The sequence below is a fragment of the Phaenicophaeus curvirostris genome, chromosome 9 (genome assembly GCF_032191515.1).
Source record: "Phaenicophaeus curvirostris isolate KB17595 chromosome 9, BPBGC_Pcur_1.0, whole genome shotgun sequence".
In the NCBI taxonomy this organism is placed as follows: domain Eukaryota; kingdom Metazoa; phylum Chordata; class Aves; order Cuculiformes; family Cuculidae; genus Phaenicophaeus; species Phaenicophaeus curvirostris.
The window spans coordinates 16,656,855-16,684,766 of NC_091400.1; the positions used below are offsets into that span (position 1 = coordinate 16,656,855).

General features: G+C 37.8%; 2 protein-coding genes across 2 annotated transcripts; one reads left to right on the top strand and one right to left on the bottom strand.

Annotated features, from left to right (window-relative positions):
• The first annotated feature begins 1,663 nt into the window (after positions 1-1,663).
• ACTA2 (actin alpha 2, smooth muscle) lies at positions 1,664-13,036 on the top strand. Its single transcript, XM_069864210.1, has 9 exons — positions 1,664-1,802; positions 4,380-4,551; positions 6,198-6,326; positions 7,544-7,654; positions 8,166-8,250; positions 8,342-8,503; positions 8,746-8,937; positions 9,885-10,066; positions 10,856-13,036. Exons 2-9 carry the CDS (start codon positions 4,423-4,425, stop codon positions 10,997-10,999), a joined length of 1,134 nt encoding a protein of 377 aa, XP_069720311.1. The 5' UTR covers positions 1,664-1,802; positions 4,380-4,422; the 3' UTR covers positions 11,000-13,036.
• On the bottom strand, positions 12,876-27,087 carry STAMBPL1 (STAM binding protein like 1). The gene is made up of 11 exons (XM_069864209.1): positions 26,960-27,087; positions 24,502-24,693; positions 23,403-23,620; positions 21,885-21,960; positions 20,425-20,520; positions 18,800-19,148; positions 18,050-18,174; positions 17,034-17,171; positions 16,283-16,395; positions 14,635-14,734; positions 12,876-13,036 (listed from the first exon to the last, which is right to left on the bottom strand). Exons 2-11 carry the CDS (start codon positions 24,580-24,582, stop codon positions 12,980-12,982), a joined length of 1,353 nt encoding a protein of 450 aa, XP_069720310.1. The 5' UTR covers positions 24,583-24,693; positions 26,960-27,087; the 3' UTR covers positions 12,876-12,979.
• Between the last annotated feature and the right edge of the window lie 825 nt (positions 27,088-27,912).

The following is a 27,912-nucleotide window of genomic DNA, read 5'->3' on the forward strand; positions in this document are numbered from 1 at the left end:
ATGTTTGTATCAAAATCAGACATGATACTGTGGTGAAGAGTTCTGCTGTGTGAAATTCTCCTTCCCTTTGGCCTGAGTTTTGTGATCTCATACCATGTGTTCTATGTGAGGTACATAATTTTTCTCAGCTGTGTTTTTGACTGTTGTTTGAAAACAAAGAATGTGGGTTTGGGTGTCAACTGGAGATACACAAAAAAAGATATGTTTATATCCCCTGTTGTAGGTGTAGGTGTCTTACCTTGGTGGGGGTTTTTGTTTTTCTTCTCTCTCTCTCTTTTTTTTTTTTTTTTTTTCCCAAGTATCTCTTATCTTTTGCCCTGATGCTGGAAGTGAAATAAATAGCTTTTGCATGGCTCATGTTCCAACACTTGCTAGCTTCTGTTTCTGACCCTCAGAGGGAGTTGCATTCCTTAAAAGTTCCTTTCCTTAAAAGTTAAATTCCTTTTGGTCTTCAGCCCATAATTCTGCCTATCTGCTATCTCTGCTAGTGTCCTAATTCTTAAAATCTCTACATCAGACAAATTCCCCTTGCAGTTAAACGGGAGATTTTCTTGCATTAAGACTACTCAATTACACAGCAAACATTCTGTAAGCAAACAGATGGTGCACCTTCTCATTGTAAGAAGACTTAAAGCAGGGGTCTCTCCTGAATTCTCACATCTTGGCTTGTGCGCGTAGAACAGTTTTGAATTTGTAATGGAGTTTAGTTTGTATTTGTAATAGTATTGGAGTTTAGAGATGCTGGTTTCTGGTCTTTAGTACAAACTTAATGACAAAATATTGTTGGCTATGAAAGGCCTGCTTCACTAGAATCAGCTTGTGCATAGAACAGCTGGCTTCAGCTGTAAAAATCCAGCCCTCTGCTGAAAATAACAGTACAGTGAGAATCCTCGCTTTATTTGCTAAAAATGTGTTCAACAGAAAAGCTAGATAAGAGTTATAACATGTAACAACTTTATTATGAACAATTTGAGATGAATTTATAACAGTCCAGACTTGTGGCCATCAGTGGAGTAGCACTAGGGCAAAGTTAGACCACAGTGTTTTGGAAATAAACTGATAAGGAAACAGAATGGATTCTAACTCACTGCAGTCCACAGGGGATCATAGCAGTTTTTTAACAGAACATTTTCACAACTTTCAAAAATTTCACTATGAACCCTATACAACAGCAGGTACCTTTTTCACAACTCTTACATCTGTGAGTAATATTTAATAGACAAGCAAAATGCCAAGCTTTTAAAGAGACTTTGGTGCAAAAATCAGCAGCTCTTCACCTTGCCAGAAATTTTTCTTTTTTTTTTTTTTTAATTGGCAAAATGCTTAATGAAAGCAAAGTGTTTTTTTTAAAAACATCTCCTCTGTTATAAATGACTGCTTTTCCAAGTTATCTCTCTGCCTTTTGGGTGTTACAGTGGGGGCCTGGACCTGTCTTCTTTGAACATGTGCTCCTCCTGCCAGAAGACAGGATTGCAGACATACTCCATATTTCTGTATTTTAACAACTCTCCTGCAGTTTTAAGTGTTCATCTTAAACAGCTGAAAGTCTCCTCCTGTTTCATGAGCTCTGCACTGGAATGCAGCGGAAGAGACCCAGGGCCTCTGGCCACCCAGATTAGAGGTTTTTGTACTAAGGTCCCTATATGGTTTTGTTAGAGACTTCAGCTCTGTCTCTGTCTGTTTCTGCTCCTTGTTTGGGAGGCTAGTGGGAGGAGAAGAGCTGAAGGGGCTATATAACCTCAGAGCTTCAGATACAGAGTGCACCATCCCAGAGCAGCTATCCCCAGCCAAGCACTGCCAGGGTAAGTGGCACTGAACCAAGAGCATAATTTACAGATTGCTGGAGGACGTAAATTAATAATGTCAAATGGAAGCTATTCAGGAGGATGTACTGCTGTGCAGTGGTTTGCTTAAGCAAACTTATTTACTTACTAGATTTGAATAAAATACTTGTAATATCTATACTGAGTTGTTCTTGGTTTATAACACTTCTGAAAGGGAAGTTCTACCTGATGATTGTGCTGATTCCACCAGCACTCCAGCAATAGCAGAAGAATAAGACACAGTCTGTGTAACATCATGGTTAGAATGATAGCTATAGTAATGTTAAAATGAACCCGTGTGACCCTAAGGTATTAGCTTAGTACAGAACAGAGTTCCTGAAAGGGTGAATTTGCCGAGTGTGCAATATTGTTTTTCAGCAGTTTTGCTTCAGTTCTTTTAATTTAGTATAAGGTGACGTGAGTATTTTGGGAAATGTGACTGCAAGAAGAGCTGGAAGTATGCAAACAGCAGTGTCTAATAGGATAAAATGAGGATTCATGTGTATTTGTCCTTGTCTTTATTTATGTGAAACTATTGTTCTGTATAATGCCATACATTTCATTAAGAAACAGGCTACACACAGTATTTCTTGTGGGGCTTAAGTTCTCTTAGTAGCTTGTTGTGGAGATTGTGAGGTGTTTGATTATCTTTAGGTATAAAGCAGGTAGAAGAAAGAGACTAAATACTGTGTGAAATACTTGGGAGAAAAATTTCTTTTCTTCCACTGTGCTGAGTGACATTTGCTGCTCTAAGATGTTACTACTGCATGCCATAGCGCTCCTGAGCTGTAACTCACTGACTGGCAGCAGAGTGCCCTGTCTGAAATCATTCAGCTTTGATTTTTCAAGTTTTTGTGCTTTATTACTAAATATGGTTTTCATTTAGAGTCCACTAAGCTCAGAAACGTAGCCTTTCCTGCCCCCTTCTTTCCCCTCCCCCAAGTGATTGTTGGCATTGCATTAGCTGCTTGGGTTTGAGCAAACCCCCTGACCTCAAACTCTGTTCCAAAAACAGACGATGGAAAAGCCTATTTCCTAATTAGGAATTTTTTTGTCCAAACCAGTCTGTTCATTCATGTTAGATAACAATTGTACTCCATTCAGTAAATGTTTGAATATAAAGAGCCTGTTTTCCCAGGAGTTTAATAAACAAAATTTGCAACCTACTTTTCTTTCCTAATAATAATAAAAATATCTGGAGTACATCAAGTGAGGATTTCCCTATGTTTGCCTGCTCCTGGGAGCAATGCCCGAGTAGTCTGCAAGGAGTAGGGCTGCAGCTGTCTCATGGCTGCCTCGCTGGGGAGAGATGGAAGAGTGCAAATGAATTTGTGAAAACTATCTGTGCTTGTTCCATCTGATGTAGCGGCTAAACAGGTTGTGGGCTTCTTTCCTCATTGGCCATGGTTCTTGCTGACTGCATTCCCATTTTGTCCTGTGCTTCCACTATTCCTGTGGCAGAAGGTTTCAGAGACCACGTGCGGAGCCAGCTGGTCTGTGGATAACAGCTGTCTCCTTTAGCTATTAACACACAGCAATTTGTTGAACTCTGCATGGAAGCCCATTCTCAGAGATAGCCAAGTGGTTCCCTACCACACTATAAACTGCGAGCACAAACTTCTTGAGTCCTGGTATTCAGTGCTTGTTCCTGTAATTGGCTTTAATAGAAAGCCTTCAAAGCATTTTTATTTCCTTTTGCTAGAGGAAGAAAACAGTTTCGTTTTACTGAGACTAGGAGCCAACATAAATTACTCTGCCACTCTACAAAGGCAGTTTATTAGCTGCTTTGAAATGATGACAGACCATATGCTATGGCCTGATTTTAAAACACATACTGTCCCTGACTCCATTTTACAGGTGAGTTTTTTTTCTGAGTGACTAAAGGAGACCAGAAAAGGCTTTTCCCCCCCCTTTTCTTTTTAATTGGGAACATTTTTTCTCTTTTAAAAGGTATCTTTAAAAGGCATCTTGACACAGTGGGTTAATATCTGTATCAGGAAAAGACCACTAGTAAAATGCCTATAGCACTTAATGTAGTTGGTCTTTGAGAAGTCCAAGACTGGATGGGAAAGGCTGAAGTGCTCTTACCTTTGACAGCTTTCCACGTGTCAGGATTTTGTCAGGGTGTTAGATAAGTGGGGAAGTGGTGCTGAATCCAATGCAAAGGGATCTTTGGGTTTGCAGCTGTCAGCTCAGCGTTCTCTTTTATCTCCCACCCACCCCCAGCTGTGGATTTCTGTGACCAAATTTAGATAAATATTTGCTGCTCTGTGATCTGTCTGTCCATGTTACAGAACTACCCATTTCCTTTGGAATCCTCTGGATAATCCCTAATGCACACAGTCCTCCTGCAGACCTGGTTGAAACCTCTCTTGTTTTCAAAATGAAGCCTGTTCCCTTGTATGGCCATGTAGGCGTTGTGATTGCCAAAGCGGTGCCATACCTCTCTTTCCTGGTGCTGTTTGCTTTCATGCAGCTGTCTGTTTTCAAGGGTGGGTCTGCTACCTGAGTAAGGTTGGTTTTGTTATTTTAAATTATTTTCTGCTGTTTTTATAGGGCCATTTTCTGTCTGGACGGCCTGAGGACGTGAACATAGAAGATGTGCGAGGAAGAGGACAGCACTGCCCTTGTTTGTGACAATGGATCAGGGCTCTGTAAAGCTGGCTTTGCTGGGGATGATGCTCCAAGAGCAGTTTTCCCCTCCATTGTGGGTCGTCCCAGGCACCAGGTGATGAACTATATTGGTTATTCCACAATGGGTTGGTAGAAGGCTTTGCTGCCCCCTTCCCAGCCCTCCACCCCAGAGCTACCTTATCCTGTGTTTGGGACTAGCCCAGACCTGGGTGATCTCTATAACGCAGCATTTCTAGGCAAAATGAGCCCAGCAGTGCACTCACCTGAGTCAAACAGGTCTCTTGCCTTGTGAGAGGAGTCCTGCTAAGATCTTTCACTCTTTATACACTCTTCTCCTTGTCCCTTAATTTTAGATTACACAGAAAACTTGGGTGAGTAGAACTAGTTTAAAAAAACCACAGAGGTCCAGCACAGAAGTATCTGGAAATTTTTACTTTCCCAAAAGCTGATGATTGGTAATGTGTGGAAAACTAAAGGAAGTAGTTTTCCGTCAGCTTCCTATTAACCTTCCTGACTCTGTTCATTTAGCTGTATCACAAACGGGCACCTGTGTAGGGCAGAGTTTCTTTAGCTTCAAGTTTTACATTTGAGTATATGATGTATTACAGTTGATTTTAATAGTTTGCAAAATACGTATATTATCTGAGTTGTTGAATACAGAGAGTTTCCGAGCCAGATCATCATTACATGAACAAGAACAGCTTGGCTAGGCCATGACAAACTAATCCTCGTAATTAGTAGATCCACCTAATTGTTCCTATGCCATCTAATGACCTAGTGAAATAGGAAGAGGTAAAGTGGTTGGAAGATGTAGCACTTCATATACACAATAAATACATTTTAAGCTCTTCAAGGCAGAAGAGCTTAATGGAGGTGTTTGGGAATTAACATATTTGAAACAAAATTCATCTTCCAGCTTCTGTAGATAGTGTGACCAGTATTAATTACTCAAAAGCAAGCCATACAGTCACAGTGGAAACAAATACAGCATATTTCTAGATCCTTTCTTTCCTGATCATGTTACGGACAGCATTACTGCCCTGAAGGAAAGATCTCATAAACTGCAAATCCAGCTTGCTTGCTTCTGAGACAGTGCAGTTAAGAGATGCCAAGTTTTGGAGGCATAATGACTAAGATCTGATGAGAGTATTATGCACTCAAAGCATCCTACTACTATTTTTTTCCAGTATTTCTAACTTTAACGTAGAGGTTACTGTGTATCCAGTAGTTTCCAGATCTACAGGCTCCATGAAAATGCCTAAAAAGAAGCCTGTATCAGTAGATTTAATTTTCTGTCTCTAGTGGAAATATTACAGTGCTTAGAAGGAATATTTAAAAATGTTGACATTTTTAAGCCTAGGGAAATGTAGAGTAAATTTCTCCGTCTTGACCCCTAGTTGGCACAACATCACTTTCACTCCACTTTGTTATAGTTTAGCAGTTAGTCCCTAAATAGTAACAAACATTAAAACAACTGTGTTTTTCCACTTTATCTTGATGAATTTAATGTTTTGCTTGGCTGTTTACTTAAACTGTAGTGGAAACATGAACTCCAGAGTTTTAAGTGAACTAAATTTAATTTTGGAAATTAAAAAACAATGAGGTTTTAGTATTTTATTTATTAGTATTCATATTTTGTAACTAATATTAATGGCAACTGGATTTATTTCACAGCTAATTTTGTATCTACTTTGTGACACCTCTCCTTGAGACACTAACTCCATTTGTGTTATTTTATAGGGTGTGATGGTTGGTATGGGTCAAAAAGACAGCTACGTAGGTGATGAGGCTCAAAGCAAGAGAGGGATCTTGACCTTGAAATACCCCATAGAACATGGCATCATTACAAACTGGGATGACATGGAAAAGGTATTTCAGCTTTGAAAAGTTGATGTGTGTGTGTATGACTGGTAAAGAGAAATGCTTGAACCAAATGTTTACAGCACACTCACTAGATTTTAGATGAAAGTGTCATGCTATCAAGCATGACTTGACAAGAAAGTTACTAACAACAAAGGTTAGGTTTGGGGGGGAAAAATAAGAAAAAAAGGAATATCAATTTCTAGTAAAGGAATGGAATTTAAGAAGGTATCTGTTTCTGCAAAGATGCAAAGCATGTATTTACTTTTGATGTAAAAGGCACTGTTTACGTGCATACTTTTTAATGCTTGTAAGATTAGCAATATTGCAGTGCAATGCATCCATTTTGGAGCCAGTACTTGGATGAAAGGCTTCCAGAACTATGTTTACAGTTGTAGTCTCTATGGCTGATAAAATTCTTAAGATGGTATTTAATATTGTGCTGTGGAGATAGGGCTACTTGGAACAGCTGGGACATCACAACGCAGTGCAAGTGTGTGGAGCCACACAGGACTTAATGACTCCCATAGTATGTTTTACTGGGAAAGGCAGTAAAAACTTTGAGATGCCTAACCTATCAACCAGTCTCTAATCACTACCAGCTTGAAAACAAGCTTAGAAAAACATTTTGGCCTTTAGAAAGCCTCTGGTGGTTTTACCTTTATTAGTGTATCAAGTTCCTCATTGTGGTTCACTTGGCCACAGGTTTTTACAGCTGGTGGGAGTGAGCCATAAGGAGGTGTTAAACACAAGTTGACCTTCATCCTTACAAACCGTTGCCTTAATTTCTTTTTCTGAATTCTTGGACTGGCATCTACAAACCAAAAAAAATGAAACAGTTTTCAAGAGATCCATTAACTATTAAGCTTTACTGCGTAGGTTGTTCTGGAACTGTTTAATTTTCAATCATTATTGAAATAGCATTGCTTGAACCAAGTCTGTCCTGTTCCGTCTTTTCTACTGCAAGAATAACATATTTACTCTTATTAACTTACGTGTCCTTAACGGGCATGTGTCTTTTACTGGTAAGTAAAACCTGAGGATAGTGGTTTTCTTTCTGCATTTACTTTGGTAACCTCCATGAATGCAATAAAAACAACTGCCTGAGAAACATAACCAGCTTATCCCTAGGGCTATAAGCAGAGTGCTGGAGCACAATACTTGTCTGGAAGCAATTCTGAGCTGCTGGTTGACAACATTTCTTTCCTTTCTCCCATTGTTCTCAGATCTGGCATCACTCTTTCTATAATGAGCTCCGTGTTGCACCTGAAGAACACCCAACTCTGTTGACTGAAGCACCACTAAATCCCAAAGCCAATCGAGAGAAAATGACTCAGGTAAGCTGACACTGAAGCTGTGGAATAAGTTAAACTTTGTGAATTCAACAGGATGTAAACTTCATAATTTCAGATAGTCATGCTGTCCAGTAGTCTGTCTGTCTTAGTTATGGAAGATTGAAAGTGCATCATGACCACCTATCATATTTGCTTATTACTACATTTACTTTAGACAGTGTATCTGCTTTGAATGTGAGTAGTTCAGTCTGTAGAGGCTTTGTCATCTTAATATGTTTTTTTTATTTCTAGGCTTATTACAAAATTATCTTTAACACGTGCATGTCTCTCTGTTGTTCATGTATTAAAGATATAGGCCAGATACAGGCCTATACAAGGAGATGTCTCATAGGACAAATATTTTTTAATTTAGATTTTATATTTTCCTTCCTTCCTTCCTACCTTCCAGCCATCAAGAAATACAAAAATCTTGTCTTCTCCCTGTCTTTCAGCATGTTGTTTCAACTAAGCTAAAATCCCTAGCATTAAGGCAATTATTTTACTTGTATTTCAGATTATGTTTGAGACTTTCAATGTACCAGCCATGTATGTAGCTATTCAAGCCGTTCTGTCACTCTATGCTTCTGGACGTACCACAGGTAGGCCTCTGGGGAACATGGCATAGACAGTCAAAATAGTTAAATGTGTTGATATGCACCTGGGATTGAATCATGTGTTATCTTCACAAAGGGATTGTGCTTGACTCTGGGGATGGTGTCACCCACAATGTGCCAATTTACGAAGGCTACGCCTTGCCACATGCCATCATGCGTCTGGACCTAGCTGGCCGTGATCTGACTGACTACCTCATGAAAATCCTGACGGAACGGGGCTACTCCTTTGTGACCACTGGTAAGGACATGCTGCTGACTGAGGAGGAGAGTTCTTTAGTGTGCAGTATTTCTAGTGGACTAGCAGTGGTTCTGCAGTGGATTAGACTCAAGAAGGAGTCCATCAGGAAAGTCCCCTGCAAGAGGATTTGTTTAAAAAATGGGGAGGGGGCGGTGTTGGAGAAGGAGAATGAAAGGGAACAACCTGTCAACGTGTCTGAGTCCTTCCTGAATGCCATTCTAAAGATTGAATCCTCTTGACAGCGGAGCGTGAAATTGTCCGTGACATCAAGGAGAAGCTGTGTTATGTGGCCCTGGACTTCGAAAATGAGATGGCCACTGCTGCTTCTTCCTCCTCTCTGGAAAAAAGCTATGAGCTTCCTGATGGTCAGGTGATCACTATTGGAAATGAACGCTTCCGCTGCCCAGAGACACTCTTCCAGCCATCTTTCATTGGTAGGTTGAATGATTGCTCTTGCCTTTGTAAACTGCACTTTCTTTTTTCATATCAAGTCTATGTGTACCGTTGGTTTCGTCCCATTGCTAACTCATTTAGATGAATGAATGAACATGTCCTAGCACTTATTATATAATAATCTTTTAAACAGTACTAATATTATTGTGGTGGGAAGAACTTCATGTCAAACAATAAGGCAAAATGCTGTCCCTAAGTAAACTCTGAATGTTTTTTCCTGGCATTGGGCCCATGCCATTTTGTATGTCGTGCAGTTGGTTACTACAAGAAGTATGGCTGCAAAGCCGCTTTTCTAAGTAGCACTTGGAGTGTAGTTTGAATGTACTTACAGGGAGGTGGTGTGTGGGGAAGCACTACTTTTATTTTTCAAAAATACTGCATCAAATCCTGAATCCCTGGTTCATCATATCTGCAGAGCAAAGCCAACACAATGCATGCTAATCAACAGCAGGTTACGCAGAAATCCAGTGTCAGTTCTGCCAATCAGCAGAATTTCAGCTAAGAAACAGATTAACTACTTGCATATTTAGAGGTATTAGGACATTTTTTCACCGTTCTGTCTCAGAGTTGGCTCAATTTAAGAAAAAAATAAAAGAAAGAAAGAAAACAAATGATTCCAAGACCATATAAGGAATTCTTAGGACATTTGAGATTGCCTGTACAAGCCTAGTGGAAACTTTACTATTCCACACCCCCAGCTTTCTTTTTAAGGAGGAGTTGCGTGAGTAAGGGGGAGAGCAGGGCTGTACACCAAGCAACTCCTTAGCAAATAATTTGTGCAGCTGCAGAATGACTTTTCAGATTTCCACAGCTATGAAGACTGATGTTTTCCAAAGAGATGCTAAAATTCAAGGCGTCATTTCCGAGTTAACGATTTCAAGTCTCTGTACTGAGTTGCTTCCTAAGTGTTCTTCTGTAACTTCCCCAGGCATGGAGTCTGCTGGCATTCATGAAACCACTTACAACAGCATCATGAAGTGTGATATAGACATCAGAAAGGATCTTTATGCCAACAACGTGCTGTCTGGAGGCACTACAATGTACCCGGGTATTGCAGACAGGATGCAGAAGGAAATAACTGCTCTGGCTCCCAGCACCATGAAGATCAAGGTACGATGCAATTATTTGCAAAGTGTTTGAACTGGCATGTACAAAGTCCTCAGAAGTCTAATGAAACATAGCAACACTTTACAAACTAAGTGCTTTGTACATATCTTGAATCATGCCTGTACCTTCTAGCAAAAAATCACCCTGTGGTAACTTTGTTGCTGAGAGCCTTCTCAACTCTCATTTCCTTGTTCATGGTGAATTCTGAAAACTGCCCCAACATGGCCAAATAAAAAGTGTGGACCCACCAGCATAAACTTTCTGCTGGAGTTAGCAGAAACGTGAGCTTCTTTTTGGCCGATTTAGATGGGAGAGGTGAGATGCTGGTTTTGTCTTTGGCCTACAAGTTCAGAAAATGAGTCTCTAAAAACCTTCCCCCTTCTTCTTCAAATCTTCTTTTCCTTGCTTTGCAAACATTTTATCAGCTATACCAGAGTGCTCCATAGGTCACTCTTTTTTCCAAGTCCTCCGGGGCTACCATTATATATTTCTGAAGCCATTGTGTCCCCTTTTCTCATATGCAGTCATGGATACACAAATGCACTACTCTTACTGGGCACTCTCACTCAGGCAGAGAGATTGGGGATTTAGATTCAGACTTAAGTAACAACTTTTTAACTTTACTGCCTGCAGCAGCGTCTAACTGTAATGCCAAGAATGACACTAGCACATAGGTATAATTATTTTCTTAATATCAAATATTAATGCTTTAATATTAAACATATTAAATGTAAAACAAATTTATTTTAATCACAGTGGGAAATTGTACTAATGCTTTTATTTCCTAAACAGATCATTGCTCCTCCTGAACGTAAGTACTCCGTCTGGATTGGAGGCTCTATTCTTGCCTCCCTGTCTACTTTCCAGCAGATGTGGATCAGCAAACAGGAATATGATGAAGCTGGCCCATCCATTGTTCACCGCAAATGCTTTTAAATTGCTATATCTTTATGTGTCCTTAGTGTATTACTGTGAATGTATTGTGGAAAATACATTCTTATAATTTCATTCCATAAATCCATCATAACGACTCTAATTAATTGGATACTATGTGTTTTATTGGAATAAATTTTAAATTCGCTGTGAAATTGCTGCTCCTATTTGACACCCCCCCCCGCCCCCCCAACCCAGGTACCTTTACTGATGGTTTGCAGCTCCGTCTTGTGGCATGGATTTGTTACTACACTGTACTGGGCTTAATAGAAGTAGTACTTCTTGGTCAGTGACACTAAAGCGAGCAAATGCTCAGCTGCACGTTGTCAAATTTAGCCTCAGTAAACATTTTAGTCTGCAAACAGAACTAGTCTTGATTTGTACCAAGTTCTGGGCAGTACGAAAGGAGCATAGCCTCTGTTCAATAGCAGAATGAGTGTTGGCCACTCTGCTTTGCATCTGCTCTATGCAAGATATTTATTATCTATCCACACCACTTCTTAATTCACAGCTATCATGCTGGAAAAACTTTTTATTTTTTTATTTCTTAGAGCATGTGGCCCAGAGGTGTACAACACGTATGACAATTCTGTGTGTTTTTTTAAAAGAAATGAAGCCTGTTCCTTTGGGAACATAGGTAATCACTAATACTAGATTGAACACATGACTTCCTATCATATGCCCTCAGGATAAGTGCAGTCTATTATTTCTGCGTTGCAATTTCTGGCAAAGTCTAAAGGGTAATTAAACTGGCTTAATACACTTTCTCTTCAGAACTGTTTTTTTTGGGGGGGCAGGGAAGAGAGGGCAGGATATGTAATCAAAGTAGTTAAAATAATTTATACAACTGATATTCAATAGAAGTATATGCATAGAAGCTGAAGCCAGTATTACTGTCTTAGAAGTATATATATATATAAATAAAGAATTCACTGACACAGACCTGGAAAAGGTCAGTTCTAAGGAACTTGTGGAAATCTGTGTTCATTAGAGTTCAGGACAAAGGATGCTATTTATTTTTGTTACCTAGTTTCCTGTCTAAACCCAGTAGTTTACCTCACGTGCTTGTTAATTGTTATTTTTCAAAACTGCAAGCTCTTTGCAACAGCATCTGTTATTTACTATGTCTGCATAATCCCTAGGTTCCAGACCTTGTCCAGCTTCTGACTGTTAGCACATGTTTCAAACTTCATTGTACTAACCATATTATTTAAAGCACAGGTCATCTAGGTTCTTGGGACAGATATTAAATAAACTCTTGTTCGAGCAAATAATTTTGTATGGTTCCTCCTTCTAACTCTATCTACATCTTTTTATCTAACTCGAGATAGATCCAGGGCATCCCTTTCAGGATAAGAACTTTATTTCAAACAACTATTCCTACTAGAGGATTGCTGGAGAAGACACATTTTCTCCAGGGGTCTCTGATGCATCTCTGCTGTGCCAAGATATGATGTGGGTCAGCTCTCTGGTAAATGACTTGTATTTTCTTAAGTGTTTTTGGCTTAGTAACTTAGTCAAAACTTGAGCTATGCAAGGATGGAATGGGGGAAAGGATGAAAAAAAGTCACCAAAATGGATTTGACTCTACTATTTATAATGCAAATTCACTGAAGAAGTGAAAAAGTGTTAACAGGTGGAAGTCACATAAAGCAAACCACTGTTAAAAATCTCTTTCTCAGAAAGCAGTTGATGCCAACAAGTGAGAGAAGAAACATTATTTATTTAACACAGTTACTGTTGTTTGAAGTTCATTTTATTGTTGTGTTTTATAGGTGAGATTTGTTTACAGATTAAGGGATAATGCCATTGAACTCCATCTTGGCAGAAACAAAATAACTCCAAAACAGGCTAGAGCAATAAATATCAAACCATTCAATCTAAAATGTATAAATATAAAAGTCATTTCTGAAAATGTACGAAAAAGAAATAATTTTTCTGTTTTGGCCATTTGTGTAGTAACATCACTACTGTCCATCTGTATCACCTCAGGTCCAGCACAATTACCTTTACGTCTTTCCCGACCACATGGGTACATGGCTGCAGAAGAAGTCAATCCATTACACACAGAAATCAATTTCAGTAAAACAGCATAGGAGGGGTATTGTTTTCTTTTAATTTTCTGAGCCTGCTTAATACTACACCTACCTATCCATTTTTAATTGTACTTATCACTATGTCTATCTACAAGCAAACCTAATCTATAGGTAAAGACTGCTGAATAAAGCTAGGACAACACCACAAAGTAAGATTTATAAGGAAGATATTGTTTAGTGCTTATCCTGTAAAACAGATCATAGTTCTGTGCTATCCTTTAAGTAGTGCAGCATGGGATACCCAAAATGGAGAGGGAGGGTATTGTGTACTGCATTAGAACAGGTGCATGGGGAACAGCAGCAAGGAAAGCACGAACTCTTATCTCTGCCTGCAATAGCTTCATATTTGTCTGCCTACATGATAGATTTTTTTAAACATTTAGGACTTGATTATGTCTTTAGACACATTCATAACTGAGTAACAGCATGTTTTGGGTCTGTGGAGAAAAGCCTTTACCAGTAACCAGACAAATGCAGATTAGGATTGTTCTTGTCCAGTTTCATGAAGCTTTCTGCATTACTCCTGATCTTTTTCCTCCAGGAAATGAGGTTGTGATCTTACTGTTTTTGTTGAAAAATCAATGTGTTTTGGGGATTATACTTGAAAGGATATTTGTGTTTGATATGCAGGCCTAGCACTCTTGGTAATGTTTATCAATGAACTAAAATGGCCAGTAATGAACTACATCTGTGAAGGACTACTGAAAAAAGCCCACCTGGAACAGAAGTCTTAACTTTTTTTCAGAGTATCTCTACAGTCAACAACAAAACAATAGAACAAAACAAAACAAAAGAACCCCAACCTCTCCTACTGAGGAGTCATACAACAAAGAAGTAATTCCCAATGTCTTTCAGCACTACTTCTCTGCATTAAATCATTTTATTTTGAGCTATGAGACATGCTCTGTATTTGACATGAGACCCATTTAAAATCAAAAAAACTTAATTCTTCAAATGTAAAGATTAGTGTCTTCTAGACAACAATGGCATCTCTCATAATTCTCCATGATTATGCCATTCAGCCATATATATAACATACTATGCTATTAAAATATCAAAATGTATGGAAGTTACTGAGAAAGGTTTATGACAAGCAGAGGGAAAATTCTAGGCAATGAAGAAAATAAGGCTTAATCTAGTAGCACTTTTTAGCAGCTGGGTTGTTCTGTTGGGACACCACAGTTGAGGAGATGAACTGAATTTCTGCAATCTGAATCTGTTTAAAAAGCAAAGAGCTCAGGAATAACACTCATTTGAAACTGGCTTTTGCTTCTTCTGAAAGCAGGTAAAAGTGGTGACTGACGGTAATTGCCTGTGGTTATCCACTATCTGAATGGCTATGTGTAGTGTGTATCTCATGGCTGATAATGAACGCTTAAGCAGAATCCTGATGTCTACCTTGTTCAGTGAAGAAAGGGTAATGTATTATTTAAATGTGAGAAAAATCATAAAAAAACTAATCTGAAGGACACATTTTCTGCTTGCAGTAGAATGATAGGCAAGAATTTGAATAGTCAAACCCATGTTGGATTACATACTTACATAAAATAACCTAGGGTCCTTTGTATGTGGATGGAATCCCTTCTTTTTACAAGCAGAAATTTCTAGCATGCCAGCATTAGTAAGTCTGAAGATGCCAGTGCTGGAAAGTAAAAGATGAAGTTACCATTACACACTGCACCCATAATACAAGTCCAAGGTTTCACATAGAAAATAGTTAGCTTAACAGAGGAACAATAGGATGGTACTCAGTGACCTTTGATGCACAGGAGCTAAGGCTGTGTTGTATTCTTAAAGACATTTGAAATCAAGGAGAGCTGTATTCCTGTAAAGAAAGAGGTGATGAGGGAAAGGGAGGGAGGAGGGAAATGCAGGACATAAAAATGGTGCTATTCCCATTAGGCAGGTTAGTCTGCTAAGGGCCAAGGCTAGTTCATACAAGAATAGGTACAAAACAGAAACTTGGGTGTCCTGGATTGCATTTCACTCACTGAACTCTAGAGGGACAGCTTAAGAGAGAACAGCCTTTAAGCTACGTGTGTAAATGACCAGTGAGGGTACACATCCTCCCCAATCATTTAGGTAAACAAGTAAAACAAAGCACTAGGAAATGCACTGCTGCATTATGATCAGATACTGAGTACTGAATAAGAAGTTCGAAGACCCACCCTTCTGTAAAGGACATAAACACCTCATAAATACAGGACAGCACCTGATTAGTAAATGTGACAGAGAGGAGTAACAGGTTAGAGTTGGTTACAGTGTATCAGCATAAAATATAAAAAAAGTTTGCAAGACTAGATATTTGAAGAGGTATGCAGATGTTGTGCTCTGGGTTATAAAGCCTAGAGCTTGTGCACTTGCCATTCAATTTGTATTTACTGCTCTGCTACCTGAATGGCCTCTATACGAAGTCAGGCAAGCAGGATGGGTTTCATAGAAGTCATCAAAAGGGCAGAAGACCAGAAAGAAAGGTTGAAAAAATGCAGTCTATACAACAGGGTTAGCCCTGTGGCCTTAAAACTCTAAGCACACCAAAGCAGAATCACAAAATTTAAGTTGGAAGGAACTTCTGAAGATTGTGCAGTCCAACCCCTTTGCTACAACAGAATCACCTTGAACAGGTTGCCCAGCACCACGTCCAGTCAGGCTTTGAGTATCAACAAGGATATAGACTGGTCCTTCCTGGACAACTTGTTCCATCACAAACATTCACAGTAATTGTTGTTCAATTCCATTTTTTTTCTATATGCTTATTGTATTTTATGAAGTACAAAAATAGAACCTTATAAAAAAAGTGATTTTTATCCCTCTAGTCCTCAAACTGCATTTTTAATATCAACCTGAAGAAATTCACCGTTAGTAACCCCTCCACTTCCTTCATCAAACAAAGCGAAGACAGGTCTGTGGTGGGGCACTGGCAATGTGGTCTCCAGAAGAACAGTGGAGTATAAAAATAAATGAAATTTAAAGCCTGGGGCCAAGAGGGAGGAGGAAAGAGAAGCCAGAAACAGTACTGTACATTTCAGCTGACTGGAATGCAAATCTAAACAACTTAGAGAAAACAAATTCACATTGCAATATTCCTGCCCTTCATACCAGCTGACATGTGCTGTTTGCGTTTGATTAAATTTTAAGATAAGGAGCAGAGGAAAATATCTAAATATTACTTAGAAAAGTCAGAACTCACTCATTATGCTTTGGTGAACAAACAATTGCAATAGCCTCTGGCAACATCAGCTGATAAGAACAATGAGTATGAAGATCAACACTGGATAAGAATGCAGTTTGTGTTGGATGTGTCTACAAAAAGAAAGGAATAATTGAGTATCATGAAATATTTCTTATAAATCAAGGTCGACACACATTTAAGAAGGAATAATAACTTGTAACAAGTGAAAGCACTGGTACTTCCTCAGGTTGACTTCTTATGTTCCAATTAACCCAGACTCCATACTGTTAGGGTAGCTTTTGAGTATAAGGTTTACAGAAGCATTATTCATAACCAAATGTACAAGCAATTATCTGCTCATGAGGGAAAAAGTTGGAACAATGAAACACAAGAGAAAGGGAAATGACTTGATTGTCCAAAATCCGTAAGAGTAAAATTAATATAAACAATACAATGCCCTCCCACCCCAATTTTGGATACAGTAGAAAAATAAATGGCATTCAAAGGTAATAAATACCCTTAAATTGACACAGACAATAGTCACACTGGTAAAAGCAAATCCATTGAGTCAACAGGATGCCTCAATTTCATTAAGAAACACTCGTCTGTAGGGAACATTAGTGCTCATTTACATCACTACAATTAGAATTAAGGGAGCAAATGGATTTGGATTATTCTAGTTATTTCTTTCGTTTGTTATTTCCACGGTTTTTTTCACATAGTATGCAGAGCTGATACATAAAAGCCTGAATCAATAAGTCATACGCACATGGATCCAACCCAAAGTGAGGAGATCATACTGATCCTGAATACCAAATAATTCTTCCACATTTTCCGTATCACAGTAGTCTGGTCCTGCAGATTGCTTTGGCACTATTACATGGGTAATAGTAAATTCATTATGTGTCTGTAAAACAAACACTGACTTAGAGTGTAACAAATGAATAAATGATAAATCACAATCTGAAAGACGTTAGCTTAACAGCTAAAAAAAAGTAGCACAGCTCCACTGATTCCAGTGTAGCTATGCTGACTTACTGCACATGAAAATACACCTTAGCTTTTTATCTTGAAAACATATAGGGAAGTATTAGTAACAACATGACATTTCTAGACTGAAATGTTCACAGAGGCCAGTGTGAAAAGGTTGTCCTTTAAAAATACTAAAATCATTTTAAATGATTTGAGAGTACTATAATTATTTTCTGCGAATTGTGGAACATCACTATTCTTGCTATTCTTTCTCTTTAAACAATTCCAATACAAAGATTTTTAAAAATTATGTCCAAGTCTATGCCAGCATCAGCCATTGCATCCTTCCCCACTCTGAAAGCATGTTAAGCATTATCTAGGTCAAAGTCTGAAAATCAGACATTCCACAGCTTGATAGGGGGATTTTCTTCTTTTTTGTTGTGCCATTATGAATTTGATGACTCTAGTAGATTCTAACAGTCTTTATGTTTCATTGTCCAGTAACTAAACCTCACTTACCTTAGGTGAATGCCCGAGAAAGTACTCGAAAAAGCTTGTATTGTCTAGCATACTGAAAAACTTGCTATATTTTATAATGACAGCAGTGTAATTTTAATCAAATGTTTCCCTAAGCAAGCTGAAGTGACCACTCTAGGTTATAATATGAAGTTAATTGCATTAAAAGCTAATAAAAGCTTAGAACTGCTTTAGCTCCAAAATTGATCTATTTATAGGAAAATAAAGCATTATTCTCATATTCCCCCCCATATTCCCCCCCATATTCCCCAAACAAAAGTGAGTGTTAAACTGTACCAGTTTTCCACAGAGAATTCCACATGTCTCTATTCCTCTTACTGTATTTGACTCCGCTAGCAGCAGAAATTTGTGACAGAGATCCCTGGGCAAAATGACACCTCTGAGAGCTTCAGCCAGGTGAGCTAACAAAAAAACCAAACCAAAACCAACCAAACAAAAAAAAAAAACAACCAAAAAAGAGAAGGATAAAAATGCATTTGCAACTTATACAGTGAAGTTCCCTAAAGTAAGGAAACATACACAGTTACGGGAAATCATTAAAAGTGAAAGAATTATACTTACCACATCACAGATTTCTAATGACAATAAATCTACAGCCCAAGCTTCACCCAGCCCATAAGATACACTCACTAGTCTGCCCCTGCTGCAACAGTGAGCTGATATCATTTCTCAGGCCAGAGCTTCCCAGGGTGAACTGCTGCAGGTTCTGCTTTTGTTCCCTTGAAGTCCACACCAAGATTCAGACCTCATTTCACACGAACGCTAAGGTTCAATCTCTAGATGCAACTCAACTGGATGGTACTCAACTGGAAAATATGAAACTGTACAACTCATCCCCTCATCTGCTCTCTTAAAATGAAGAGACTATGTGGAACTGTTTAATGTACATCAGTCTGTTCATGCTTGTTTCAATATAAATATTCCCAGGGTGAATAAATACATGTGTATATGCAACATGTGGACTGCTATAAGCAGCAAAGAAAGAGATAAAATAAAAAGGGAAGAAAACAAAATATCTGCCCTTACTCTGAACAGCACTTAAAGTAGCTGCTGGCTTTAAGGTCCTGTTTACTGGAGGTGAATGTCCCAGTGCAGATGTGGCACTCTCTTTTTTCTCAAGTGGTGCAGTAGATAGAGAACTGTTCTCTGGTACGGAAATACAAGATAGCATACTTCCATCTATCTGTTCATTCATAACCATGCTCTCTTTGATTTTCTGATCTCGAGCTAGTTCTTGCTTCTTAAGTTGATCCTCAAAGAACTGAAATTGTTCAGATTCAAGCTGCTGTTGCCGCATATGTGCAATTCGTTTCTTCTCTTCCTCTATTAGCTTTTGATGCTCTAGCTTCTTCAGAAGTTCAATTTTAGATTTGTTCTGAAACACATGCAAAATAGTTACATTCTCAGAACACTAAAAAGGCCACAAAAACTGAGGGGAAAGAAGGAATCTAATTGATTAATAGAAACATCCAATCTTGTCATTTACAATTAAGCCTTTCAGAAGATGTTTGCTGAACTGGCAAATAAAACTATATACCCAAAAGTAGTATAACATGGAAAGAATTACAGAATTCCTAACACACAACTTCCAATCTGCATACCTGTGGTGCTCTATTTTACTTCAGTAGCAATAGGCCTTGCCTCATTCACTCATCATAATAAAGTAAATAATTTTTTTTTTTTTTTAGAATAGTGATGATAAAAAGATGAGACGTGAGTCTAAGTCCTTGCAGTTTTCAATGGAATTAGAGATCCATGAACAAATGGGTTTTCTGGATAGATTTCATAATCTATGCTGTTATCTGGTTTTGTTGCTGCTGTTTGGACAGGTTAGTTGACTTCCTCCTGCTACTTGCTTTCCTCAACTTTCCTGGATTGCTTAATGTAGCTTTAGTGCTGAGCCTCCCGAGCCTTCTCCACCCTAGTCTATGTCCCCTTGCCCTCATGCCATCTGCTGATCCACAAGCTGCAGGGGAAGCACCAGCTTTCAACAGTCCTTCCCTACGTCTCCAGAAGCAAATGAAAGAAAGCATAAAGTCGTATCATAAGCTTCGTGAATAAAATACAACAGGAAAGAAAGCCTCAAAGCAACTGGTGACAGGAATATCAGCTATGGGGTGTTTGGGGTTTTGATGTTTGTTCTGGTATCAGGGTTGGGGTTTTTTTTCAGAATTTCCCAGGTCAGTCTTAAAGGAAAGAAAGAGATGTTTTTCCTCAGATGCTTTTTCCAATCCAAGTTTTTAAAACTACAGATCCTGTTTTGAGTGACAACAGTACACAGATACAAGTATATACAGTTACTTAGAGACTCAAACTTGAGCACATTTGGAGCACAGGGACCTTTGCCACATATTCTTGTAAGTGTATCAACAGTATCCTTTTTATAAAACAGAATCAGAGTGTACAGAAGACCTAGTTTGATATTTGTACACAGTTATTAAGTAAATATCACAGCACACTTATTTCTAAGCACACACTTGGGTTACTTATTTTCAAATGAGCAACCAAGTAGATTTTGAGAAGTGAAAAGTCATTCTAAGCAGCCTGTGAAATTATTAGGTTATTGTATAACTGGCATTTTACTGCTTCATTTTTAAGAAGTTTATGACAGAAAAATACTCAAACTAATTTAATAACCATATAAAACTTACTTCGTTTTGCATGTATTCTTGATATTCTAAGTTATATTTTTTTAAAAGATCCCTCTTCAATTCATCTGTCCGTGGAAATGCAACCTCCTTCAATTTCTTTGGGGTAGGATGGGGGAGAAAGACAGACAAGTTTACTTTTCACCTTAAAAAAGAACCACGTGGAAAACAAACACGACTGTAATACAGATATAAAAAACACAAAATAGAAAAAAAATACTGCTATTGTTCCAGGAAAAAAAAAAAAAAAAGAGAAATACACAGTAAATCATCGGGTTATGAAACTTCTATATCACATTGATTTCAATAAAGCTATATTAATTTATGTCAGCGAAAGGAGTGACATGACTACATATCTCAAAGAAAGATTAGTCCATTTCCTAGCAATCTGTTATCTCTGTTTTGTTTAATAGGTATATGAACATTTTTGTTGTTGGTGTAATTTATAAAAGCTAAGTCTAACTTTAAATGTTTCAGGTAGGAGCATCACATTTTCTCTGAGACTCCCTGGATAGAAATAGGACTGAATATGCCACTTTCCCAGTGGAAAAAGAATGTTTATTTGCAGAGATAGCTACAAATGTAGCTGCCTGTGACAGTCCCTGCACACAAAACAATTCTGTTTCGTAAAACAGAAACAATGCCCAAAGTTTTCTACTGATGCAGACATTACCACAAAATAATTTAGAGGCTACAGGCAAGAAAGGCAAAGAGACCACGTACTCAATATTGTCCTAGATTGTGGGACACAGTCAAAAATTTGGCTTGAAGCATTGTGGCTTTGAATACAACATAATTCAGTTTCAACAATAAAGAAAGCATGCAAGCATGGCAGCATGAAGCAAAAGGCACTTGTGCTTATTTGAACAAATGTCACTGGGGAATTCCAAATGTTTCCAGCTCAGGCTGTATTTGAAATTTCTCTTTTAGCAGGAGAAAAAGAAAAAACAAGAAAAAACTATTTTGTACACAAGTGGAGAAAAAAATCTGGTAAAAACTAAGTAAATACATAACAAGTAATAAAGAAAACAAAAGCGTTGTTTAGTAGGGCAAGCAAATACTGCACAGATACCAGTAAAGCTACACACACCTCTCTCTCCCTCCGTCTGCAGCAGTCAGTTTGGACCACTGGCCATTCACATAACTGGGATCAGAATCAAACTCTAAAATCCATGTATTTTTAATATGTAAACTTTCAGAAACAGAAATACCTGTCTCTTCAACAAGCTAACAACTTATTTGGAGACTGCTCTTGTTCACCTTTACAAAAATAATTTAATTTCCAGAAATGATCAAGTGATTAAACCAAAATAAAACATGAATGATTAGTGGAGAAAGGTACCAGGAACTCAAGCTGTGGAAGCTGCTGTGGGCTCTGTGTATACTGGGAAAAGGAATCCTAGGAAAGAATGGGGAGATCCAGGGGAAAACATTTCTTAAAGGCCAAGAAACAATAACCCTACCTTAATAATATCTTGTTTTTCTGGCACTGCACATAGGTGATAGTCTCGGTGACTGGGCAGCTTTTCTACAAACAACCTAGAAAATTAAACATGCACGTGTTCACCTCAGTAGCCAGAGGAATATCCACAACAGCCTTTATGTTGGCAGAAGAATCAGTTTGTATAACCACTAAAACACTGAATTCCAGATGACTTGGAGCAGGTTTCTACACATTGGTTTAAACTAACACTTAAATTATTACATAGGTTTGTATGGGACTCATCCAGTAATGACAGAAGATTATTTTCTACATCTGTATATATTTTGGTTTTCATTAGTAGTGGGTTGGGTTAGAAGAAAAAAAACCAACCAAAAAAAACCCCAACTAGCAGCCAGAACTGAAAAATAGCCCTCAAAAGCACTCTCCACCCTAGCCAGTGTTAATAAATCCTGTTTCTGCTGTCTTTATCTGACCTCAGCTGAAACGCTGAATCTTAAATGGGAAGCAAATGGGAAGTCCAGAATGCAGCACTGAGTACTGTAAATGCACTTATTTTTACCAGACCAAGCTGCAGAGCTAACTGCAGTATTATTAACCTACACAGACATCTAAATTATGGCCACACTTGGCCACAAAGTTTGGAATACATGGCTGTTTTCACTCTTTCAGAACTTCGCGCAACGTTCACCTCTAGTGTCTTTTGTGGTAGAGACAAATATATTTAAAATTAAGTGGAATAAGAAAGATTTGGCCTGGGTTTCAGAGTATGAGGAAAATAAGAGGAGAAAAAGAGGTTTTCTACTATGAAAAAGTTAAAATACGCATATAAAAACCCTTTTCAGAAGTAATAAAACAAACCAATGAATCCTACAGCAAAAGTAACTAGTTAAAAAATTTAAATCTGCCACTAATATGTATTTCAGCTGGTATTTTGAGAGTTGCAATGAAAGATGTCTGTATTTTTTTTTTTTGTTGGGAAGAATAATCATACAATGAACATATATTGTGGATTTTGCTTTACTCCTTTAAAAAGAAACAAATTATACTTAATCCTTTTAGGGAGGGAAAGTAAAGAGGTAAAAAGCCATTTTTTTCATGTTTGTTAAGTGTTGTGCAATACTGCCATCTTAAAGATCTGCACATACTCATATGGCTTAACTAGTAAAGTCTCAGAAATCTTATCTAAACATTGCTTTTTAAGCCATGCACTGTATTTAACCAACATGCTGATAGATACATAATAATCTGTGGGGAAAAATGCTCCCTGTATAGGCTGGTACAGTAAACCTAAGCCTCTGTGCATGAAGTTAGTTCATGCTTGACAAGTTAAAAGATGGATAGAACTACAATACTAACAGTTGAGATGAGATTATTTAAAGCCTGTGGTTAGAGTAAAGATCCCAAGAGAGCAAAGCTATTCTGCAAGGAAACACTAACATTGTTCTCCTAGTCTAAAGGGGTGCCCCATTTTCACTGCAACTCTTCATTTCAGTTTACTGAGAATTATAAGCTGTAATGACTACAAATGGTTTCTTACGTTATGAACTTATTATAAAAAACAAAAGCATTCTCCAGGTTTCCTTCCTCCATATACACTGATGCCATTCTCTCCATCTCTACTCCAGATCTAAAGTAACGACGTGGAGTGATATCTTCATTGATTGTGATATTGCTGCCAAGTTTGCTTAAGGCACGTACTCTCTCTTCTGGGGTCACAGAGATGTCTGTATGGTCGGGAATAGCTACTAGCTTTTTCTGAAAAAGAACAGAGATTAGCAAAGAGAACCAGATATTACGTTTCACTTTCTGTAAGTGATCTCATCAAGAAACTCAAGAGAAATCTTCAGCTTTCTCAAAATAGGCGTTGGTTTCCCCCACTGCTAGCCACAGTCAAAACATTCCAACACGTTTCTCAATTGCAAATAAATTGGGACTGCGATTACAAATAAAAAGTGACCTTCTCTCTTTCCCCAAATCTTCAAACTACAAAAAGAATTCCAGAAAAAAATGCCCTTAAGATAATATAAGGTAAAACCTTGCAGAAGTTACCAAAGGCAACACTATGAAATTATCAAAGTGTGTTCTCTTTAGAATCCCCTACATATGAAATTCTATAAGGTTCTGCCTTAAGTTATTGAAATAATTTGGTGGATGGCCTGAACACTCAGACCCTAATTACACGATAGACTGCTGGGTACAGTTCAGCTAACGAGCAATAAATTTCTGTGGTCAGTCAACAGTTCACTTTAGAAGTTCACTTCCAGTTTCAAACAATCTTAAGAAGGTAGAACTAACTCCACTGAGTTAGCATAGCCGTTTATTATAATTGTTACCTTCCTGCTAAGCAGCTAAGTAATTGGCTACTGGGAGTTGTTTCATCTTACTTTGATGAAAAATTTTACTCTTTCTATCCAAAACATTCATTTCACTTGTGAAAAAACCCAAAACAAGCTAAAATCTCATAAACTACATATACAGAAATAAAATAAACTCTAACAAAACCATCAGGCAGATCATGGGAGGAACTAGCAGAATGCAGGAAGAGACCCTTGACAGCCAACATTGCTAATCAGCTCTCCAGAATTGTTTCCTATTTGAAAGACTCAGCCATCAAAGCTTTCCTTTGTAATACATACCAAAGAGCTGACAGTGAATGGTTGCTCCATATTCTCTGTCTGCAAACCGAGGAGGTTGCTCTTTTCCTCCAAAGTTTCCATCTGATTGCAAAGGGCAGTATCAATCCAGCACTCAGTATGTGCAGCCAGCTGTCTCAGGTTTTATAAACCCAAGAGAAACAAGAACATAGATACATTCATTGTGGTTGTGTGCTGCAAGCAATAAGACAAATCATTCACATTAGAAAGACATTCAAATGTCACAAAAATTTGCATGCCTGCATCCACTCATTACTTTCATATCACAATACTTAGGTATTTTTACAGTAACTTAAAAAAGACCCCAGCTTCAAAGCATTAAGTGAAAAACTCAAAAGTTCAAAGACTTACTACAGAATCTGTGCTTCTTTGAGCATATGTTTTAACAAGCATATTTATAAACAGTCTGAATCTGGCATCTTTTTTCCTCCTAAGCCTATAATTAAAAAAAAAACTTAGCATACAAACTGATACCAGTAATATAAAGCAGAGAAAATATTTTAAGCACCATGTGTTCCACCTGCACAGCTTGCTGTCTTCAACTGCACTCAAAATACAATGAATTTTGATGAGTCAACTGACAGTAATTGCTCCTTGCAGAGCTCCCAAGAAACAAAGAAAAGAAAACAAACAAAAAACCTTGAAAGGGAAATTAATTCTTTAAATGACATTGGCAATATGAAAATGAAGCTCCTAATGTGTTTTTTTCACTTCTGTGCACTCAATCTATATAGATTTGATACTGAATGTCAAAGTCACCTTATATTTTTGCAATAAATATGCTTTATATTTTGTAAAAGCAAAAAGAGTGGGTTCAGCAAAGACATTTTCTCAGAATATCAGCCAGAGGACTCTGGGTTAGAGAAAAAATGACCCTGGTTTGGTTTCAGCTGGCTGCATTTTTCAAGTATTGATTTCTGGTTTTGAGTTTTCCTCATTTCTTCCAAAACCTAACATTATCTATTAGATCAGTCTTTAATATTAACCATTAGCGCAAGCACTACAGGAGACATTAAATTCACTTACGTAATATGGTTTCTTGAAAATAATCAGAATCTTCCTGTTTTACTTGTAAAAGCTTTTACTGGTATACTCCTCCTATCCTCTTAAATCAGTCTTATTCTGCTTCTATGTACGACCTCCTAATCTCAATGAATATATTCTTGCTTGACTTTATGACCCGTTTTGCTTTTCAAGATTATTATTCTTATCATCAGGTATGTCACAGATCTGTCAATTCACTTTCAAGATGTACTTTTTTGAAATTAAAGTTTTCAAAATGCTTGTACAATTTGTAATAAAAACTTAGCATTGCTTATACACTCAAGACATCAACATTAACTGTGGTTGCAGTGCTAATGTAGACAGTTGTCTAAACAATTTAATTTTATATACATAGAGCACTAGTGTTAATGATTAGCTTGGCAGGAGAGGCTATTCATTGCCTATTCACAGACTGCAGAAAGGTCCCATGGGACCACAGTAATGAAATATTTTTGCTTTAGCCTACACTAAGAAACACACTGCCTTCAGCTGGACTACTGTAGGTGTGGTAGGCTGTGGAAGGAGAGGGCTAAAAGCTTGGCCAGTGCAGAGCTCACATTAGTCTTCTGCCTCTGCAGCTCAGATTCTAAGTAGAAATAAAATCTTCAATGAGAGACTCTGCATCCATATGCTCTGTGTTGCTCAGGAATAACAATTAAAAGAAATAAGTACTAAAAATATGTATTTTAAAATCATTTATTCACTCAATTATCCATCACTTCTGGATAATTATTTTTTTTTAATTTCTTCTAGAAGCAACTGAGAGGTCTACGATAGCAGAATGGAAGGCTGGGTTTGGTCTAAAGGATGCATCCACCTATAATAAACTGCAAATATTCTAGTCACTCAATTTATTGAAAAAAGTATAGCTTAAAAGGTGTATTTCTATTCAATTGCCCATTTCAGTTAGCAGCTTTTGAGCAACAAAACTGCTTTTCAAGACTTTCTCCCTTTACAGACGTTCTCAAAAACCTAGTGAGGAAATGAACTTTTAAGAGAACACTCTTGAGATGCTTCCCTACAGAGGACATGGGATATGGATCATATGCTTCTTTCAACTACTACCACATCTTGAAGACCTTTCAGTCTAGCTGGTAGACAAATGGGAAAATGTTAGTACAGCAAGCGAAAAACACAAAAGCAACTAATCAATGTTTTGGATTGGTTTTTTGAGGGGCCAGTATTCCCAAAGAGGCCTTTGTTAAATCCTACGGTATCCTCCAGCCAAAGTATCTTTGGAACTGGCACAGGGAGACATCATGGAACCCTTTACTTGCAAACATTTCTCATCTTAGTTGCCTCTAAGAATGTTAACATTATAAACATAAGTTATTTCAGTGATATTTTTAACCTAAATAAGCATTAATAATAGTAATTAAAAAAGAAAGTGTAATACCAGGTATTTTAAAGCAGCGACATCTGGTAACAGCAGAAACTCACACTTCCTCAAAATTGTGCCAGACGTTTGAAAGGTTGAAGCAGTTCTGCAGAGCGCACAAGTCAAGCAAGAGTGCTAGGACTTAGCAGAAGCAGCGCTGCAAATAAAAGAGGAAACTGACTTTTAAAATTTGCTTTCAAGAATATGTTAAAACCCAGACACTGTAAATAAAGAAGAAATACTAGGGTGAATTTGTACCACTTTTACAGAACTGTTACACAAGACTCAAATATATTAGCTATTACAGGTGGCAGTGTAATAATAATTAAATATAAATCCTAAAATGAACATGGGCTGCCTTATGACTGCACTCCAATATATTATCCTCAACACGTGGATGGCACACTGACCAGAATTATAAATAATTAAATTGCAGAAAGTTAAGCTTTACTAAAAGCACTGCCATAGGCATGTCTGTCAGCTCTCTGGAATGCCTCTATGCATAATGTTCCTCATAGCGCAGCTGCACAATCACCTTCAGCTGCTTGAAGACCACGATACTGCCAAAGGGCTCCTCCCATTCTCATCATGCTTCTTTCTACCTCCACTTTGTTGACACCAATGACTTCAAGGCAAGTTGTAGCTCATCCAGATTAAAATCAAATAGACATTTAAAATTCATTCCTTCCTTCTCAAGCTCAGAATGCATGAGGTGGCAGAAACATGAAGCCCTTTCTGAAGCAATACTGTCCCAGACTCATATGAGCTGGCTTTGAAAATGCATCCTAAAATCACGTAGAGTACCTAATGAAAACTGAGTGACTCTGTCTTATGGAGATACACTAATTTTTTTTTGCTCTACAAGAGCAAAGAGAAATTAAAATATTAAACCTATGTGTAACTGAAACTAATCATGTTCACATATACAAAACAGTTATGCTAATACAGTGAACTACACTCCAACCCCAACC